Consider the following 17,026-nt stretch of genomic DNA (forward strand, 5'->3'; position numbering starts at 1 on the left):
AGAAACCAAAAACAACCAGATAACCAGAATACTCCCAAATATCTGGAAATTAAGCAATATACTTTCAATAAACCAAGAGTGACAGGAGACACCACAATATAAATTTTAAAATATTATGAACTGAATGATAAAGAAGACACAACATACCAAATTCAATGAAAAAGCAGCATAGAATTTTTCAAAGTTCATCCTTCCTTCAACATTGATGTTCCTACTTTTCTCATTTTAATTTAGACAAATTATGTTAACCAAGATCAGTCTGATCTCCCCAAAGTGCAGAACAGAGCCCTCCTGGGTCTTACCTAAATACTATAAAAGAATCATGAAAATTCTATGCTTAGAACTGGTTTTGTATTCAATCTTCTTTTTACATGGAAAATTATCCCTTAAAATCTCTATCTTATTCTAAGATAATATCATTTCTATTTTTTTAATTTTTTAAATTTTTTTTGAAGATTCTATTTCTTTATTTGACAGAGAGAGAGAGAGCACAAACAGAGGGGAGTGGCAGGCAGAGGCAGAGGGAGAAGCAGGTTCCCCGCAGCGCAGGGGGAGCCTGATGTGGGACTCGATCCCAGAACCCTGGGATCATAACGTGAGCCGAAGGCAGTTGCTTAACCAACTGAGCCACACACATGCCCCCATAGTATCATTTTTAAATGATTGTTCTTACAAGGGCAGTGGTTTGGACATGAAACCTTCCCATGGAAGTTAAATATACTAAAAATTTATTAAGAATAATAATGTGATTTCCCCCAAAAAAAGTGCTATATAAATGCAAAAGAACTTATATCTACAACTATTTTTAAAACTATACAAGATAGATATCGAAAGTCATGTTCATATCCCCTTTTGAAATATTTTCTTGGGTTTTTTTTTTTCATTTTCCCTCCATCTACTCTGTTTTATATATCAGGAAAGGTAAATTCTGAATATCCTGTGAAATACACCGTATATTAATAACCAATTGTTAAAGAATTAGAACAAAATAAATTGGCTAATATTAAGGGGGAGAAAGTTCACAGCAGTAAGAACACTTATAAGAGGGCATCTGGTTCTGTTAAGTTGAGGAAGTCTTTGAAACTAAGATCTGGAGGAGTGGAGAACATGCCAGCCAGAAGGACCAGTACACACAGAGGCCCTGTGGCAGAAGACCACATGCAGGCCAGCATAGCTGGTGTCTCACGCCATTTAATGGCTGAGAAGAGAAAGAAGAGCCTACAAATAAACACATTCAAAGAGCAACTGGAAACAGAAAAGAATACTAGAAGAAATTTCCACACAGAAGCCAAGGAAAGGGGTTTCTTCAAGGACAAAACGGTCAACATAGTTGAACGCTACTGAAAGGTCAAGTAGCATGAAGACCTAAAAAATGTCAGTGGGATTGTACAACACGGAGATCACTATTGTTATTTCTTCTTAGCAAACATGGCTTCACTACAGTTGCTCAGACTAATTGGCAAAGTAGGAAGTCGAGCAGGCCGAAAAGATGCACAGTATTTCAGATTAATTCCAATTATACAAAATATCAGTGTGTGTCTGTATAGTGCATAGAGACAAAAAAAGGGGAAGAAATACATTGAAATTAGTAAATATATACCCATTGAGAGTATGGATGACTTTTTTCTCATTTATAATTTTTTAATAATTATTAATTTTTACCATAAACAAATGTTACAGAAACAAGAAAGGTTTTAATCTGTCACTTTAAAATTATATACAGCAAGAAGAACATAACAACATCCAGAATGAAGACTGCAGGTACCTTTACCTCCACATTTACCAGCATAATCTTTTAATGAAAAAAAGAAGAGGAAGAGTGTTTATTTGAGGTTCTTATTGTAGAATAAGGAAAAACAAAGATTCTAAAATCTATTAAATTTTAGACAGTTAACATCAAAAGGAATAAATTATTTTACTAGTTCTTTTCAGAGTCTCTCTGAAGTCTTCTGTTATAAAAGTTTAAGTTTGAAAAGTTCAGTATTAAAGGGGGAGAAAGTGAGCAGGCGCAAGGAGTTATAAAAGATACTAGAGACTACTGGTCTTACAATCTTTCATGTTCCTTCACAACCTTGCCTCCACTTACCCAGTGGCACACTTCTTGTATTCATTGCCAGAGAAACCACAATTGCCAAATCTGTCACCTTTAGAATTCACATCAATGAAACAATCTCTTGGGGCAGCCTTGGCTTCTGTAACATTAAAAAAAAAAAAAAAAGTTTGGCAAATTTAATTCAGAAATAAAAGTATTCCCTATGACAACCCATACACCAGGATGAACTGCCTCAACACCTTCTAAAAAGTTTCAAGCCTCACAGGTAAAACATTTTTGTTCCACTTTTATACTTAACAACAAAATGTAAAAATAAAGCTTAGATTGTATTTAAAAGTTAGCATGGGCTCAAAGAAAAGTCGTTAAAAGAAATGCCATTAAACAAGATGAAATTATAAATAAATGAAAAGACACGCACAGGCTGGTGGTGTTCTCCGCATATCCGTTCTCACGGCTCTCAAACATGTACCTGCTGCATCGTTGGATCAGGCTGGGAAGGGCTGGTGAAAACACTGCCAGCTATTATTATTGGTTTTTTTATTTACCACATATAGATGCTGAATTTTGATGCCCCCACTCACAAGTCGGAGTGGCAAATAGCCATGACAGCTGATAAAGTAGCAATCTGTTCTTGCTTTCTTGTATCTTATATATGTATTATCACTTCATGTTCAATTCTCCCACCAATTGCACATTCCTAAAAAATTTTCCTTGAAAATATTTTTCAGCCAAAATGCCAGTATTTTCTATTGAATAAAGGAATTCACTCACCTATCTTACATATCTACTGCTATGTTGTTTTGTTTAAAAGAAAATGGCTGTGGGGGGAAAGAAGATGGAACAAGAAAGAGGCAGAGGACCACCCACACAGGGCAAACAGCACGTGGCAGCATCCCTAGCAGGGCCCTTCCACAGAACAGAAGGAGCTCTACAAATTCCAGATAATCTCCAAAAAAAAAAAAAAAAACTCTAGTTCCCTTAGTCCTAGACTTTTCCGCAGGCCTCTGTGAAGATGATATCACTGCTAAATAACAGTATTTACCTCATTAAAATGTATCTGTAATTATTTTTTAGTCTGCGATAAGCTGCCTATTTTTGCAAAATGGATCTGGAGTTGACAGATCTCTACTATTCTATCCCATGACCTGACTAACACAAATACATCCCATTTAATTTTTAGTCCTCTTTCTGACCCACCCACCATAAGATAAGGGGTATAACAGAATGAGAGACAGAAACTAGAGGCAGCAGAAGTCTGGTCAAAGTCAGCATCTCTAGTTTCTGAGAAATCTAACACAGTACACATGACTGATCTTCTTAACTGAGAGAAACAAAAATAAAAATAGAAGATTTGGGTCTTCTTTCCTTTCCTTTTTCTCCCTCCCGTCCTCTGTTCCTTCCTTTCTTTATTAAATATGTATTAATCCCCTACTAAGTGTCTCACACCCTGATTAGTAATGGATATAGTTTACCAGTACCTCTCTGGAGAGAAACAGAAAAGCTCCTGTTAGTAACTCTCTATTGTCTTAATGACAAGCCTCAACAAACATCTAGTGCTCATGCATTCTATTCACTTGAACGTGTTGTTGTTGCTGTTCCTACTGACTCAAGACAGAAACAGAAGAAGATGGGAAAACAAGATCCCAGGATGGTTTGGGCATAAACCCATCACTGCCAATTATCAAACAAAACAATCTGCCTCATTATGCTGAAAGCAACCTTTTCCTTGAGAACCTCAATCACTTGAACCCAAGGAAGGAAACACAAAATGCAATACAATAAAGACTACCACTGCAGGAATACAGCTAGCATCAGTGTGTAATCAAAATCAAGCTGACAAAAGGTGCTGCCATGCCTCAGTGTATACTCCCCATAGTTTTTCACCAGAGCTACTGCATTACAGCTACTTGATATTCCTTTTGCATAATGAACAGCAAAGTCAAAGAAGCAATCAGAAAAGTGTGACTTGCACAGACCTAAGGCATTGGTTAGCTGATCACGGTGCTCCTAGAAATAAAAAGAGAGGAAGCCTACCAGTAAATTTTTACTACATCTGCATAAGCAGAAAAGTTCTAGGTTAAATGAACAAAACGGTGTCATCGGCCCTCAATCAATTCCCAAACTTGAGCCTTATTACAGACTCAACCCCTTACATGAAGGGGAGGACGGGTCCCCTTCAGGTAGAACCCTGATACACTGCCAAAAAGGTATACTCTTAATCTTTCTCCCATCCTTCCCCAACAGGACCTAAGGTCATTTACCAGGGTAACTGGGCATTGTGCAAAAGGAAAATCATCAGACCTCTCAGGAACTACTGGACACTGGCTCTGAACTACTGGACACTGAATCCAGGAGACCCAAAACATCACGGTGGCCTACCAGTCAAAGTAGGGAGCTATGGAGGTCAGCTGGTCAATGGAGCTTCGGCTCAGGTTCTCCTCACTCACAGGGGGCCCAGTGGGTCCCAAACCCATCCTGTGCTTATTTCCCCAGTTCCAGAATGCATGACTAGAACACACATAATCAGCAACTAGCAGAATCCCCACACTGGCTCCCTGACCTGTGGAGTCAGGGCGATTATGGCAGGAAAGGCCGACTGGAAGCCACTAGAACTGCCACTACCTAGGAAAATAGTAAACCAAAAGGAATAAATACCACAACCCAGAAAGCACTGCAGAGTCAATACCACCAATAAGGACTGGAGAGAGAATCCAGTTCGACTAAGCTATCTGGCCTGTGCAGAAGACAGACAGATCTTGGAGAACAGCAGTGGATTATCAGAAGCTTAAGCAGCTGGGGAGTGTAACTCCTGCTGTAGCTACTGTGGTTCTATTGCTTGAGCAAATTCACGTAAATCCTGGTGCCCTGTACGCAGCTGCTGAACTGGCAGATACGGTTCTCTCCACCCTGGCCAATAAGGGCCACCAGAAGCAGCTTGCTTTCAGCTGGCAAGGCCAGCAATACACCTTCACGGTCCCCTCTCGGGGTACAGCAACTCTCCAGCCCTACCTCGTAATTTAGTTTGGGGGGATCTTGATCAACTCTTCCTTCCACAAGATATCGCTTTGGCCCATTCCACTGATGACATTATTCTCACTGAACCTAGTGTGCAAGAAGTAGCAATACTGCAGCCTAACTGGTAAGACAGTTGCATGTCAGAGGTGGAAAGCAAATCTGAGAAAAAAATCAGGAGTCTTCCACCTCAGTGAAATTTCTAGGGGCTGGTAGCGTGGACATATCTAGATTTCCCTTCAAAAGTGAAGGATAAGTTGTTCTATCAGGCCCCGCTGATTCAGGAATCATGAGGTAGAAGTGAAAGTGGCACCACTATTTCTCCTAGTGACCATCTAGCAAAATTTTTGCTTCCTGTTCCTACCACCTTGTGCTCCTGCTAGCCTAGAGGTCTTAGTTCCAAGAGGAATGCTTCCATCAGGAGCACAACAATGATTCTACTGAGCTAGAAGTTAAGACTTACACCCAGCCATTTTACACTTCTCCTGCCTCTGAATGAACAAGCAAAGAAGGGAGTTACCGTGATGGATACAGTGACTGAACTTGACTACTAACGGGGAAACTGGACCTCTACTCCACTGTGCCAGAGTAGTGCTGGACTGCTACTGCACGATGGAGATAAGGAAGAATACGTGTGAAACACAGGAGATCCTGTAGGGTGACTCTTGGTATTACTATGCCCTGTGATTAAGGCCAATGGAAAACTACAGCAACCCAATCCAGGCTGGACAGCCCAGAGCCTTCAAGAATGAAGGTTTGGGTCACTCCACATGTTAAAAACCAGGAACAACTGAGGTGCCTGCTAAAGACAAAGGATATATGGAATGAATAATGAAGAAAGTTGTTAAAAATTACCAGCTATGACCACATGACCAGTTACAGAAACTAGGACTTTAATTGTCATGAATATTTCCTCCTTTTTATTATAAATGTATTTGTAATTATATGTAGATCAGAGGTTCCCACAACCCCCTTCCTGGGTTCAATTAATTTGCTAGAGCAGCTCACAGAACTCAAAGAAACATTTTTACTTACTAGATTACTGATTTTTGTAAATGATATAACTCAGGAACAGCCAGATGAAAGAGATGCACTGGGGAAGGTATGAGGAAAGGGGCCTGAAACTTCCATACCCTCTCCAAGTACAACACTTTCCCAGAATATCCACTTGTTCACCAAGCCGGAAGCTCTCAGAAACCTATCCTTTTGGGTGGCTATGGAGGCATCACTGCATAGGTATGGTTGATTAAACCACAGGCCATTAGTGATTAACTCAATCTCTAGCCCCCACTCCCCTCCCTGGAGGTGGGGGAACTGAAAGTTCCAACCCTCTCATCACAATGGTTGGTTCCGTGGGCAACCAGCCCCCACCCTTGGTTTACCTAGGAGCTTTCCAACCGGCATTTTACTAACATAACAAAAGACACATTTGTAGCTCTCATCACTTAGGAAATTCCAAGGGTTTTAGAAGCTTGATGCCAAGAACTGGAAGAAGATCAAATACATTTCTCTAATTATAAATCACAGTATCACAACAATCCGCCATGCTTTAACTAAAATCATAACAATTCATCCATATTAAAAGAATGAAGAATGGAAAAAGACCATGAATATGATGGGAGTTGACAAGGGTTGAAAGAAGGAAAGAACTGTAAATTCTCATCTTCCATAGTGAGAAATTAATGGTTAATACCTAGAATGGAAAAATCAAAAAATGGCATTTCCAAGAGATTATCTAAAGACCTGAAGCAAGTAACAGAATAATCAGCTAGAAAAAGTGAAAAGTGGTTGCCCCAATGAATGGGGATATTAGGTGGAAGCACACTTTTTCATAAAACCTTATAAAAAAAAATCTGGCTCTTTATATGCATGTATAACTTTGATAAAAATGAAAACTTTAAATAGAGAAAACAGGAAAAACTTTTAAACATCCTAAATATCCATCAGTATGAGAATGGATTCTATTTACATAATGAAATACTCTAATATACTAAGATCTAAATGTATCATACTATATTGATATTGTAATCAAATGTGTCAAAAACATTTTGACTGAGCAATGAAACTAGCAGATCCATATGTATATACCCATACTATTTATATGAAATTATTAAAACTAGAACGTGATACTAAGTAAACATATATTTATTTATTTTGTTTACATATATAGAATAGAAAGGTGATAAAAAGAGAGGGAGTAAAAGCAAAAATCATCAACTGAATTTGCACATATCAAATTCATGAACAGGACTGCTCATGGAGAAGGAAGGAGGGAGATATAACAAGAGAGAGAAAACAGGAGAATTTAAATTTTATCAATAATGTTTTCTTTCCATTTTTAACAAAAACTAAAGCACAAAATCAAATCAAATCAAAGGAATAAATTATAATTAAAATGTCTTACTTGAGCCAAAGATGACTTGACACTGAGCATCATAATACTGGCACATGCCATTGTAACAATAGGCTTTGTTATTCTGGCAAGGATATCCATTCTGAATAAAAACATCTGGCTGACAGAACTGAGAAGAACCATTGCAATACTCTGGAACATCACACTCATTGGTTTTTCCTCGGCATAAAGTACCTCCTGGAAGGAACTACGGTAATAAAATCCAAATTAAACAGGAATATCAGGACAATCTCCACAAATTAATCAAACTTGAAGCCACAGTATTTATATCTATAAAAAGTTCTAACAACAAAAGATTAGATAAGCAATAGAAATATGAACAAAGTCTGATAACAGGCAACAAATAAGAGTCATGAAATACAAAAAATGAAAAAAATATAACCTCATTGATAACCAAAAGAAACGCAAATTAAAACTTTAAAAGCACCTGACATCTGGGGCGCCTGGGTGGCTCAGTCGGTTAAGCGTCTGCCTTTGGCTCAGGTCCTGATCCCAGGGTCCTGGGATGGAGTCCCACATCGGGGTCCCTGCTCAGGGGGGAGTCAGCTTCTCCCTCTCCCTCTGCCCCTCTCCCCCACACCTGCTCATGCCCACTCTCTCTCTCTCTAATAAATAAATAAGATCTTAGAAAATTTAAAAAAAGCACTTTACGCCTATCAGACTAACGAGGATTATAACACTTGCTATCAAGTGTTATATTAGTATCCTTATACTAATATTAGTATATTAGTATATATTATTATAATAATTATATTATATATATTAATATATAATATTAATAATAATATAATATTATTAATATTATATTAGTATATAAGTATCCTTATTACACTGCTGGTAGAAGTACAGAGCGGCACATTTGTGGAAGGTATGTAAAATGCGTGTCAAAATTTTTAACATGCAATACTCTGTCCCAACAATTCCACTTACAAACAAAAATTAGAAGTAACCTAAATGGCCATCATTAGTTGACTCAATAAAGAAATTATGGTAGAGCCACACAAAACAGCACTAACTGTTTAACCATGTAGAACTATAGAATAAAGTCTGTGGTATCTTACTGAAAAAAGCAGGTAGTAAAAATAAGTGTATCTGTGTTCACACACTTTTTTTTTTTTTTTAGATTTTATTTATTTATTTGACAGAGAGAGACACAGCGAGAGAGGGAACACAAGCAGGGAGAGTGGGAGAGGGAGAAGCAGGCTTCTGTGGAGCAGGGAGCCCAATGGAGGCTCGATCCCAGGACCCTGGGATCAAGACCGAAGGCAGATGCTTAACGACTGAGCCACCCAGGCGCCCCTGTGTTCACACACTCATACACCACACATATACACATGCATTCACATTTGTATAGGAAAGAGTACGTAAAGTTAAATTATCAGCAGTGGCTACCTAAGGAGGGTAAAATGATAGGGCATCTTTCACTGTGTACTGTCTATACTTTGGTATTGTTAAATTATGTATAAAAAACACAGGTTACTTTTTTTTTTAAGTAGACTCCATGCCCAGCGTGGAGCCCAATACAGGGCTTGAACTCATGACCCTAAGATCAAGACCTGAGCTGAGATCAAGAGTCAGACACCCAACTGACTAAGCGACCCAGGTGCCCCAGATAACTCTTAAAATCAGAAAAAAAAACAAAAACGTTTCTCCTTAGAAAAATAGTCTCACAAGACCACTTGTTATAAAAGAATGTAATTCAAAATTGCAAACAAGTGGCATAAAATTTTTCATAAAATCATATAAGAAAAATAGTGCTCTCTTACAGATAAAAGAACACAAATTTTAACATATGCATGTTTTTCCTTTTTCTACTTTTTTCCAAATACCGAGGAATTCCTTACTGTAGAGAACAAAATGGAGTCTCTCACATCAAGCAGGAGCCTGCGTCAAGGTCCGGCAGCTACGAGGTATCGCCCGGACCCACGTCAGCCGACACCCCACAACTGATCACGAAGAACCAGAGGAGGTCTGCAGAGACCCCAAACGGAGTAAATCCCTTTAAGAAGGGAAGGATTTGGGCAGCGAACTGGCGGACTCTTCAGACCTGGCCCCTCGGTCTCGCCACTCGAGAAAGGCAATGGCCACGGAAGGCTCTGCCCCGCTGATCCCCGGGGTCTCCGAGCAGAACCGAGGTCTTCGCCGCCAGAACACCAGAAGCCGAGTGCGGAGAGCTGACCCGGACCAGGCCGAGGCCTTGGCTCAACCACACGCCCACAGCCTGACTGAGTTTGGTTCGTTCACTTCCTGCACCTTCTGTTACCTTGTTCGGTGTGTGGCTTGTCTTCTCTCCTGCTCTGGGTGCTGTGTAAGAAGCCAGGTTTAATCACATGGTGAACCGAGCCTGGAATCCCGAACCTGCTTTCTAATTGTGATTTAACTTTGCTTTAGGACTGAATAAAGCTGACACTGTGGAAAGACACAACTCGTGTAGTCAGCAGGATCCATGTCATTGACTCATCATGTGTTAGAAAATTTAAAAGAATCAGAAAAGACTCCTAAAGTCTTGCTTGAATTGACTATAGCCAAACTTAAAAATAATAAATTGGGGAATAAATTTATGTGAATATAGACTTTCCAGGCATCTCATTGAGAGTGAAATCCTAAGGTATCACAGGCAGGTGAAAGTGAAACTGGCTCTATGCAGGGAGCAGTCAGCAACGGAAGCTGGTCCAGGGCTTACCCCTTTGCATGCTGGGCATGCGGTGGAACTAGCCAAAGCTGAGACCAAGGGAGACTGCCTCAGAAAGGCACTTGGAAGGCTAAGAAAAATTAAACTATTTGGAGACATTGCAAAGATACATGCCACTACTGGCCAAATTAATCTGTAACTTGGCAGAAAGACGTGAACAAAAATTGTGGAAAAATCTGTATAAATATCCTACGGTATAAGTGGGAAATAGAACTCTCCATAGTTAAGAAATTATATATAGCCACTACTAGGTTACAAAAAATGAAGAAAGATGTGTGCACTAAGTAAATGCCTAAAAGGGATGGTGAAAAGGGCCAAGAGGCCCGACACCATACTTTGTGTAGAAGACCCATGGTACCCAACGGAGTTAGAAGTTAGAAAGAAGCTCACAACCAGGACCCCAGGAGATATAATCATGGATCTGAAGGATTCTAAAACTGTAAAGCCCTTAGTGTCCTGGGTGCCCACTGAAGGGTTTCCCATCTTATCTATGAAAACCATCTTGCAGTTAGACCAGGACAAAGGGGCAAAGAGCTAGCTAATAAAGTAATAAGGAAGGCCAAATTAATGCATAATTTAAATTTAAAGAACGATAAACCATTGGGACCCCAGAACCCCTATCCTGAGGATCCAGGAGACTATGATAACCCCTGGGGGGGGGGGGGATGGATTATCACAGCAGACCTATAATTACCAGGAAGAAAGTATTAGATTACAGTAATGGATAAGGAAAACCTGTGGAAGCAGCAGAGGACAGAGAATACACTTGTGCTGAACTTCAGAAGATTAGAACAGATTTTTGTCAAAAACATGTATCTGATGTAGACTGGTTGCTTCATGTATGGGATAATGGGGCAAATACAATAGCATTATCAGGCAAAGAGATGCATCAGGTATCTTCTTTAGCTGAAAACCCCGTTTAAACCAAGGAAATGAAGGCAAAATAAGCCACCAAAATTCTATCCCTTTGGGATTGGATTGCTTTGGCATGGAGAAGGGTAAACTCTTATCTAGATCCCACTAAATCTGGAGATAGATGAAATTGGACTGACTTAGAGCAGGCTCAATTACATTGCCAGAAATTGGCTATTCTGGCAATGATATATGACACTCAGGGAAGATTCACCACACCCTTTGAGGTGCCTGCCGCTAATGAGATTAAAAGAGTACCTCTGTTAGGAGCCCCAGAAAACAAATATTTCATTTATGAATGCACTGGCAGGATGCCATACCATGCAAGATGTACTAAATACATTCAGATTATCAGCTGAATTATCAGGCACACATAAGATAACATTTATAGTTCAGGAAACACAGCAATCACATGCTGAGGACATATCTAAGCCCTCAAGGGCACCTGCATGCCCTGCTCAAACAAACGAACATACATGCAATCATCCGCTGAGAGAGACAGACCACAACAGAAGGTTTACATTTAATACCACTGTGCAGGTATCTGGAAACAAAACAAACAGACCATTTGACAAATACAGGACACGGAATTATCAAAAAAGAGGGAATAGAGAATATAATCAAGGATATTCAGAAAGAAATCAAAGAAAACATCAACAAGAAGTCACATGGAACAGAAATCAGTATAGAAACAGAGAGCAAAGAAATGAGGAAAGTAATAGAAATGGATACAAAAGATCAAGACAGAAGAGGAGAAAAAATAAACGTTTCATTCAAACCATTAAGAGAGGAGCAAGAATACCGGCAAAGGGAACAAGGAAGATTTTATTTTTTTTTTTTAAGATTTTATTTATTTATTTGAGAGAGAGAGAATGAGAGACAGAGAGCATGAGAGGGAGGAGGGTCAGAGGGAGAAGCAGACTCCCCGCCGAGCAGGGAGCCCGATGCGGGACTCGATCCTGGGACTCCAGGATCATGACCTGAGCCGAAGGCAGTCGCTTAACTGACTGAGCCACCCAGGTGCCCAGGAAGATTTTATTTTTAATTTAGTTTTTTAATTTATTTTTTTTTACTTTTTTATTGTTATGTTAATCACCATACATTACATCATCAGTTTTTGATGTAATATGATATGATGATGATATGATGATATCATATCATAAGTTTTTTATAGATTTTGGATACTAACCCTTTATCTGATATGTCATTTGCAAATATCTTCTCCCATTCTGTCGGTTGTCTTTTGGTTTTGATGACTCCTTCTTTTGCTGTACAAAAGCTTTTTATCTTTTTTTTTTAAGATTTTATTTATTTATTTGAGAGAGAGAGAATGAGAGAGCGCACATGAGAGGGGGGAGGGTCAGAGGGAGAAGCAGACTCCCTGCCGAGCAGGGAGCCCGATGCGGGACTTGATCCAGGGACTCCAGGATCATGACCTGAGCCGAAGGCAGTCGCTTAACCAACTGAGCCACCCAGGCGCCCGCAAAAGCTTTTTATCTTGAAGTCCCAATAGTTCATTTTTGCCCTTTCTTCCCTTGCCTTTGGCGATGTTTCTAGGAAGAAGTTGCTTCGGCTGAGGTTGAAGAGGTTGCTGCCTGTGTTCTCCTTTAGGATTTTGAAGGACTCCTGTCTCACATTGAGGTCTTTCAGCCATTCAGAGTCTATTTTTGTGTGTGGTGTAAGGAAATGGTCCAGTTTCATTCTTCTGCATGTGGCTCTCCAATTTTCCCAACACCATTTGTTGAAGAGACTGTCTTTTTTCCATTGGACATTCTTTCCTGCTTTGTCAAAGATGAGTTGACCATAGAGTTGAGGGTCCATTTCTGGGCTCTCTATTCTGTTCCATTGATCTATGTGTCTGTTTTTGTGCCAGTACCATACTGTCTTGATGACAGCTTTGTAATAGAGCTGGAAGTCCGGAATTATGATGCCGCCAGCTTTGCTTTTCTTTTTCAACATTCCTCTGGCTATGCGGGGTCTTTTCTGGTTCCGTACAAATTTTAGGATTATTTGTTCCATTGCTTTGAAAAAAGTGGATGGTATTTTGATGGGGATTGCATTGAATGTGTAGATTGCTCTAGGTAGCATTGACATCTTCACAATATTTGTTCTTCCAATCCATGAGCATGGAACGTTTTTCCATTTCTTTGTGTCTTCCTCAATTTCTTTCATGAGTATTTTATAGTTTTCTGAGTACAGATCCTTTGCCTCTTTGGTGAGATTTATTCCTAGGTATCATATGGTTTTGGGTGCAATTGTAAATGGGATCGACTTCTTAATTTCTTTTTCTTCTGTTTTGTTGTTGGTGTATAGGAATGCCACTGATTTCTGGGCATTGATTTTCTATCCTGCCACTTTACTGAATTCCTGTATGAGTTCTAGCAGTTTTGGGGTGGAGTCTTTTGGGTTTTCCACATAAAGTATCATATCATCTAAAAACAGTGAGAGTTTGACTTCTTTGCCGATTTGGATGCCTTTTATTTCTTTTTGTTGTCTGATTGCTGTGGCTAGGACTTCTAATACTATGTTGAATAGCAGTGGTGATAGTGGACATCCCTGCCACGGGGTACAAGGAAGATTTACTAAAACTTTCTTTACAAAAAACTAGAGGACCCCGGGATGGACTGGCAGGCCACCAAATCCAGGGATAATAGGCCATATATGCAATTAGCATTAAAGATAGGAAAGAAAATAATAACACATCTTTAGTAGATACAGGATCCCAAATATCATTATTAAAGAGAGAAAGACCTAATAAAGGAAAAACTATAAACATTGAAGGACTAGGAGGAAAAATAATCCAGGGAAAACCCATAGAAACAGAAGTGTTAATGTATGAAGAGAACCTATAAGACATACTTTTGTGAGTGCCCTGCAGCTAGGAAATATTATAGGAATGGATTTAATTCTAAAATTATATGAGGAATGGATGCCATTAAAAAGAAAGAAAAATAAGAATATATGCTTAGCACAAGTAAAGATAGATCCAATAGAACTCCCAAGACCCCATAGGGAATCATTTACTAAACGATACCCATTAAAAGGGGGACATAAGGAAATAAGAGAAAAAATAATGGAATTATTAAAAGAGGGTATAATTATTCCAGGAATGTCATCCAGTTTTAATAGTCCCATATGGCCAGTGTTAAAACCTAGTGGACAATATAGGCTAACGGTAGATTATAGAAATCTAAATAAAGTATCACCAAAATCAATGGGAGCATTATCTGACACAGAAGAAGTAATAAATAAGATAACTAGTTATCATGGAAAATATTATGTGACTATAGATATGTCCGACATGTTTTTTGCAATACCTATTACAGGAAAAAGCCAGGAATACCACATTCTCATGGGAAGGCAAACAATATCAATTTGTAAGGCTGCCCCAAAGATATCTGAATAGCCCAGTAATAGCACATACTATCCTGTCCACTCCTATAGATCAATCATTGTACAAATCTCTAGTAGTAATATCCTATACTGATGACATAATAACAACAAAAAAAGATAAGGAGCAATTAAGACAAGAAAAGGAAAAGTTAATACAGCATTTAAGGGAACATAGATGGACTATTAACGATGAAAAAATATCAGACCAGACACTCATTGCAAATTTCTAGGAATTCAATGGTCTTCTGAAGGAAGGAAGGTACCAGATAAGGTAATAGATAAAATACAAGCAATAGGACACCTAAAGATAAAAGAGAGGCACAGAGACTTATAGGCTTATTTGGATATTGGAGACAGCATCTACCATACTTAAATATAATCTTAAAACCTACTTACAAAATAACTAGAAAGGCACAAGATTTTGAATGGACAGAACAACAACAACAACAGGCTTTAGATACATTAAGGGATTTTTATTAAGACAATTCAAACAATACATTATCCAGCAGCAGGAGAACCATTAAGAATAGAAATATTGATGAGTGGAGAATATGGTCATGGTCCCTCTGGACAAAGAAGAAACATAAACCTAATTTTCTACCGATAGGATTTTGGACTACAAAGTTCCCATATTCAGAACATAAATATTCAATATTTGAAAAACATATATGGTTGCTATATGAAGCTTTAAAAAATATAGAACCCCTATTGGGAAATCAAAAAATAACAGTGCCGAGTCATATACCTTTGTTCCACTGGATAAAACTGAGCCCAGAAGAATGGACAGGTATCCAAATTGATTTGAAATTGCTAACTTGGAAATGGCATATCCGAGGAAGAGACATGTCCTTCCAGGGACAACCAGAACTTCACACCGAGGAGATATGTAAGACGGAAATAGTCTTGCTAGAATTTATTCCAAGGGAAAGGCAAATCCATACTCAAAACTTAGGGAAATACATCCCATCCTGGTCTAAAGGTCTATCAAATGGCTGGTTTACAGATGGATCACCCCCTGGAGTCTCTGGAAGAACAGAACGGGCAGCCACAGCACTGAGACCCTGGGACAATCTGATCCTCAGAGAAAAAGGTAAAACTCAATCTGCAGAACATGTAGAATTAATTGCAGTAGTATTGGCTAAAAGAAAATCATTAGAGGAGAATCAAAGCACCATATATATTTTTACTGACTCATGGGCAGTAGCCCTGTGGTCAGGAAAATGGGAAAGAAATGATCTTAAAATAAATGGCAAAGACATATGGTCAAGAGAATATTGGGAAGAATTATATATAGCTTCAGAGAAAATTAAAATATGTTACACATGTGTCAGCACACAAAAAAGACAACACAGAGGTATCAAAATATAATAATGAGGTTGATGCATTGACAAGAGACACTGAGGCAATAGAAACAAAGGAAGGATTATAATTAAAATTAAAAAGAGATAAGGAAGGATGGAGACACACATTGCCACTAATAATATTACAAAGAGATAGGGATGGAAAATGGGAGGTACCTAAAGTAACACCAGTTGAAATTTAAAAAGACAGGAAACCAGTATCACACAGATAAGGAAATAACAGAAATACTAATAACTCCACATGCAATTATGGAAATACATACAAAGCACAAACAGGAACACATGCCTTATATAAATGGTTCACTGAAAGAAATCTTAAAGTTACTTGGCAGGAGAAAAAAAGAGCATTACAAGGATGCATCACATGTAAACAGATGGTACGTAAATACAGGTACACTGCATCAACAGATACATACATACAAGCCTACCACATTTAATTTTACAATACAAACAGACTTTCTAGGACGTTTAAATCACAGCTATCCACAGATACATGCCTCTGCCCTGGTAGACATATATACAGATTTAGGGATAAGCTCTGGCTGCCTCTAGCCCTTCAGCTCATGCAACAATAAGGGCTCTATAGTCATGGGCAGCTCACTTTGGAGCACCAGGAAGAGTAGAAAGTGATCAGGGAACTCACTTTACAGCCACCTCAGTTAAAAAGCTCTGTGATCTATGGGACTTACAATGGAATTACCATCTAGCCTACAATCCTACAGCTGCTAGATATACAAAGAGATTTAACTGATTATTAAAAAGAGAATTACGAGGGGTGCCTGGGTGGCTCAATCATTAAGCGTCTGCCTTCGGCTCAGGTCATGATCCCAGGGTCCTGGGATCGAGACCCGCATCGGGCTTCCTGCTCAGCGGGAAGCCTGCTTCTCCCTCTCCCACTCCCCCTGCTTGTGTTCCTGCTCTCGCTATCTGTCTGTCAAATAAATAAATTAAAAATCTTAAAAAAAAAAAAAAAAAGAGAGAATTACGATTGATAAGAGAAACAAGGAAGTTCTTTTTTTTTTTTTTTTTAAGATTTTATTTATTTGACAGAGAGAGACACAGCGAGAGAGGGAACACAAGCAGGGGGAGTGGGAGAGGGAGAAGCAGGCCTCCCGCCGAGCAGGGAGCCCGATGTGGGGCTCGATCCCAGGACCCTGGGATCATGACCTGAGCCGAAGGCAGACGCTTAA

The 17,026-nt window shown here is 39.1% G+C and overlaps 1 protein-coding gene across 1 annotated transcript in view; it reads right to left on the reverse strand.

Moving 5' to 3' along the window:
* The window catches only part of ADAM9 (ADAM metallopeptidase domain 9), a 162,585-nt gene that overhangs the window by 50,704 nt on the left and 94,855 nt on the right, over positions 1–17,026 (reverse strand). The window contains exons 14-15 of the mRNA XM_064585517.1: positions 7,470–7,665; positions 2,087–2,192 (exon numbers count right to left, since the gene is read on the reverse strand). Of these exons, the coding sequence (XP_064441587.1) occupies positions 2,087–2,192; positions 7,470–7,665 (302 nt within the window). The remainder of the gene's footprint in view (positions 1–2,086; positions 2,193–7,469; positions 7,666–17,026) is intronic.

The sequence above is a fragment of the Mirounga angustirostris genome, unplaced genomic scaffold (assembly GCF_029215605.1).
Source record: "Mirounga angustirostris isolate CCGP_5_RB_7025 unplaced genomic scaffold, mMirAng1.0.hap1 SCAF_2, whole genome shotgun sequence".
NCBI lineage: Eukaryota > Metazoa > Chordata > Mammalia > Carnivora > Phocidae > Mirounga > Mirounga angustirostris.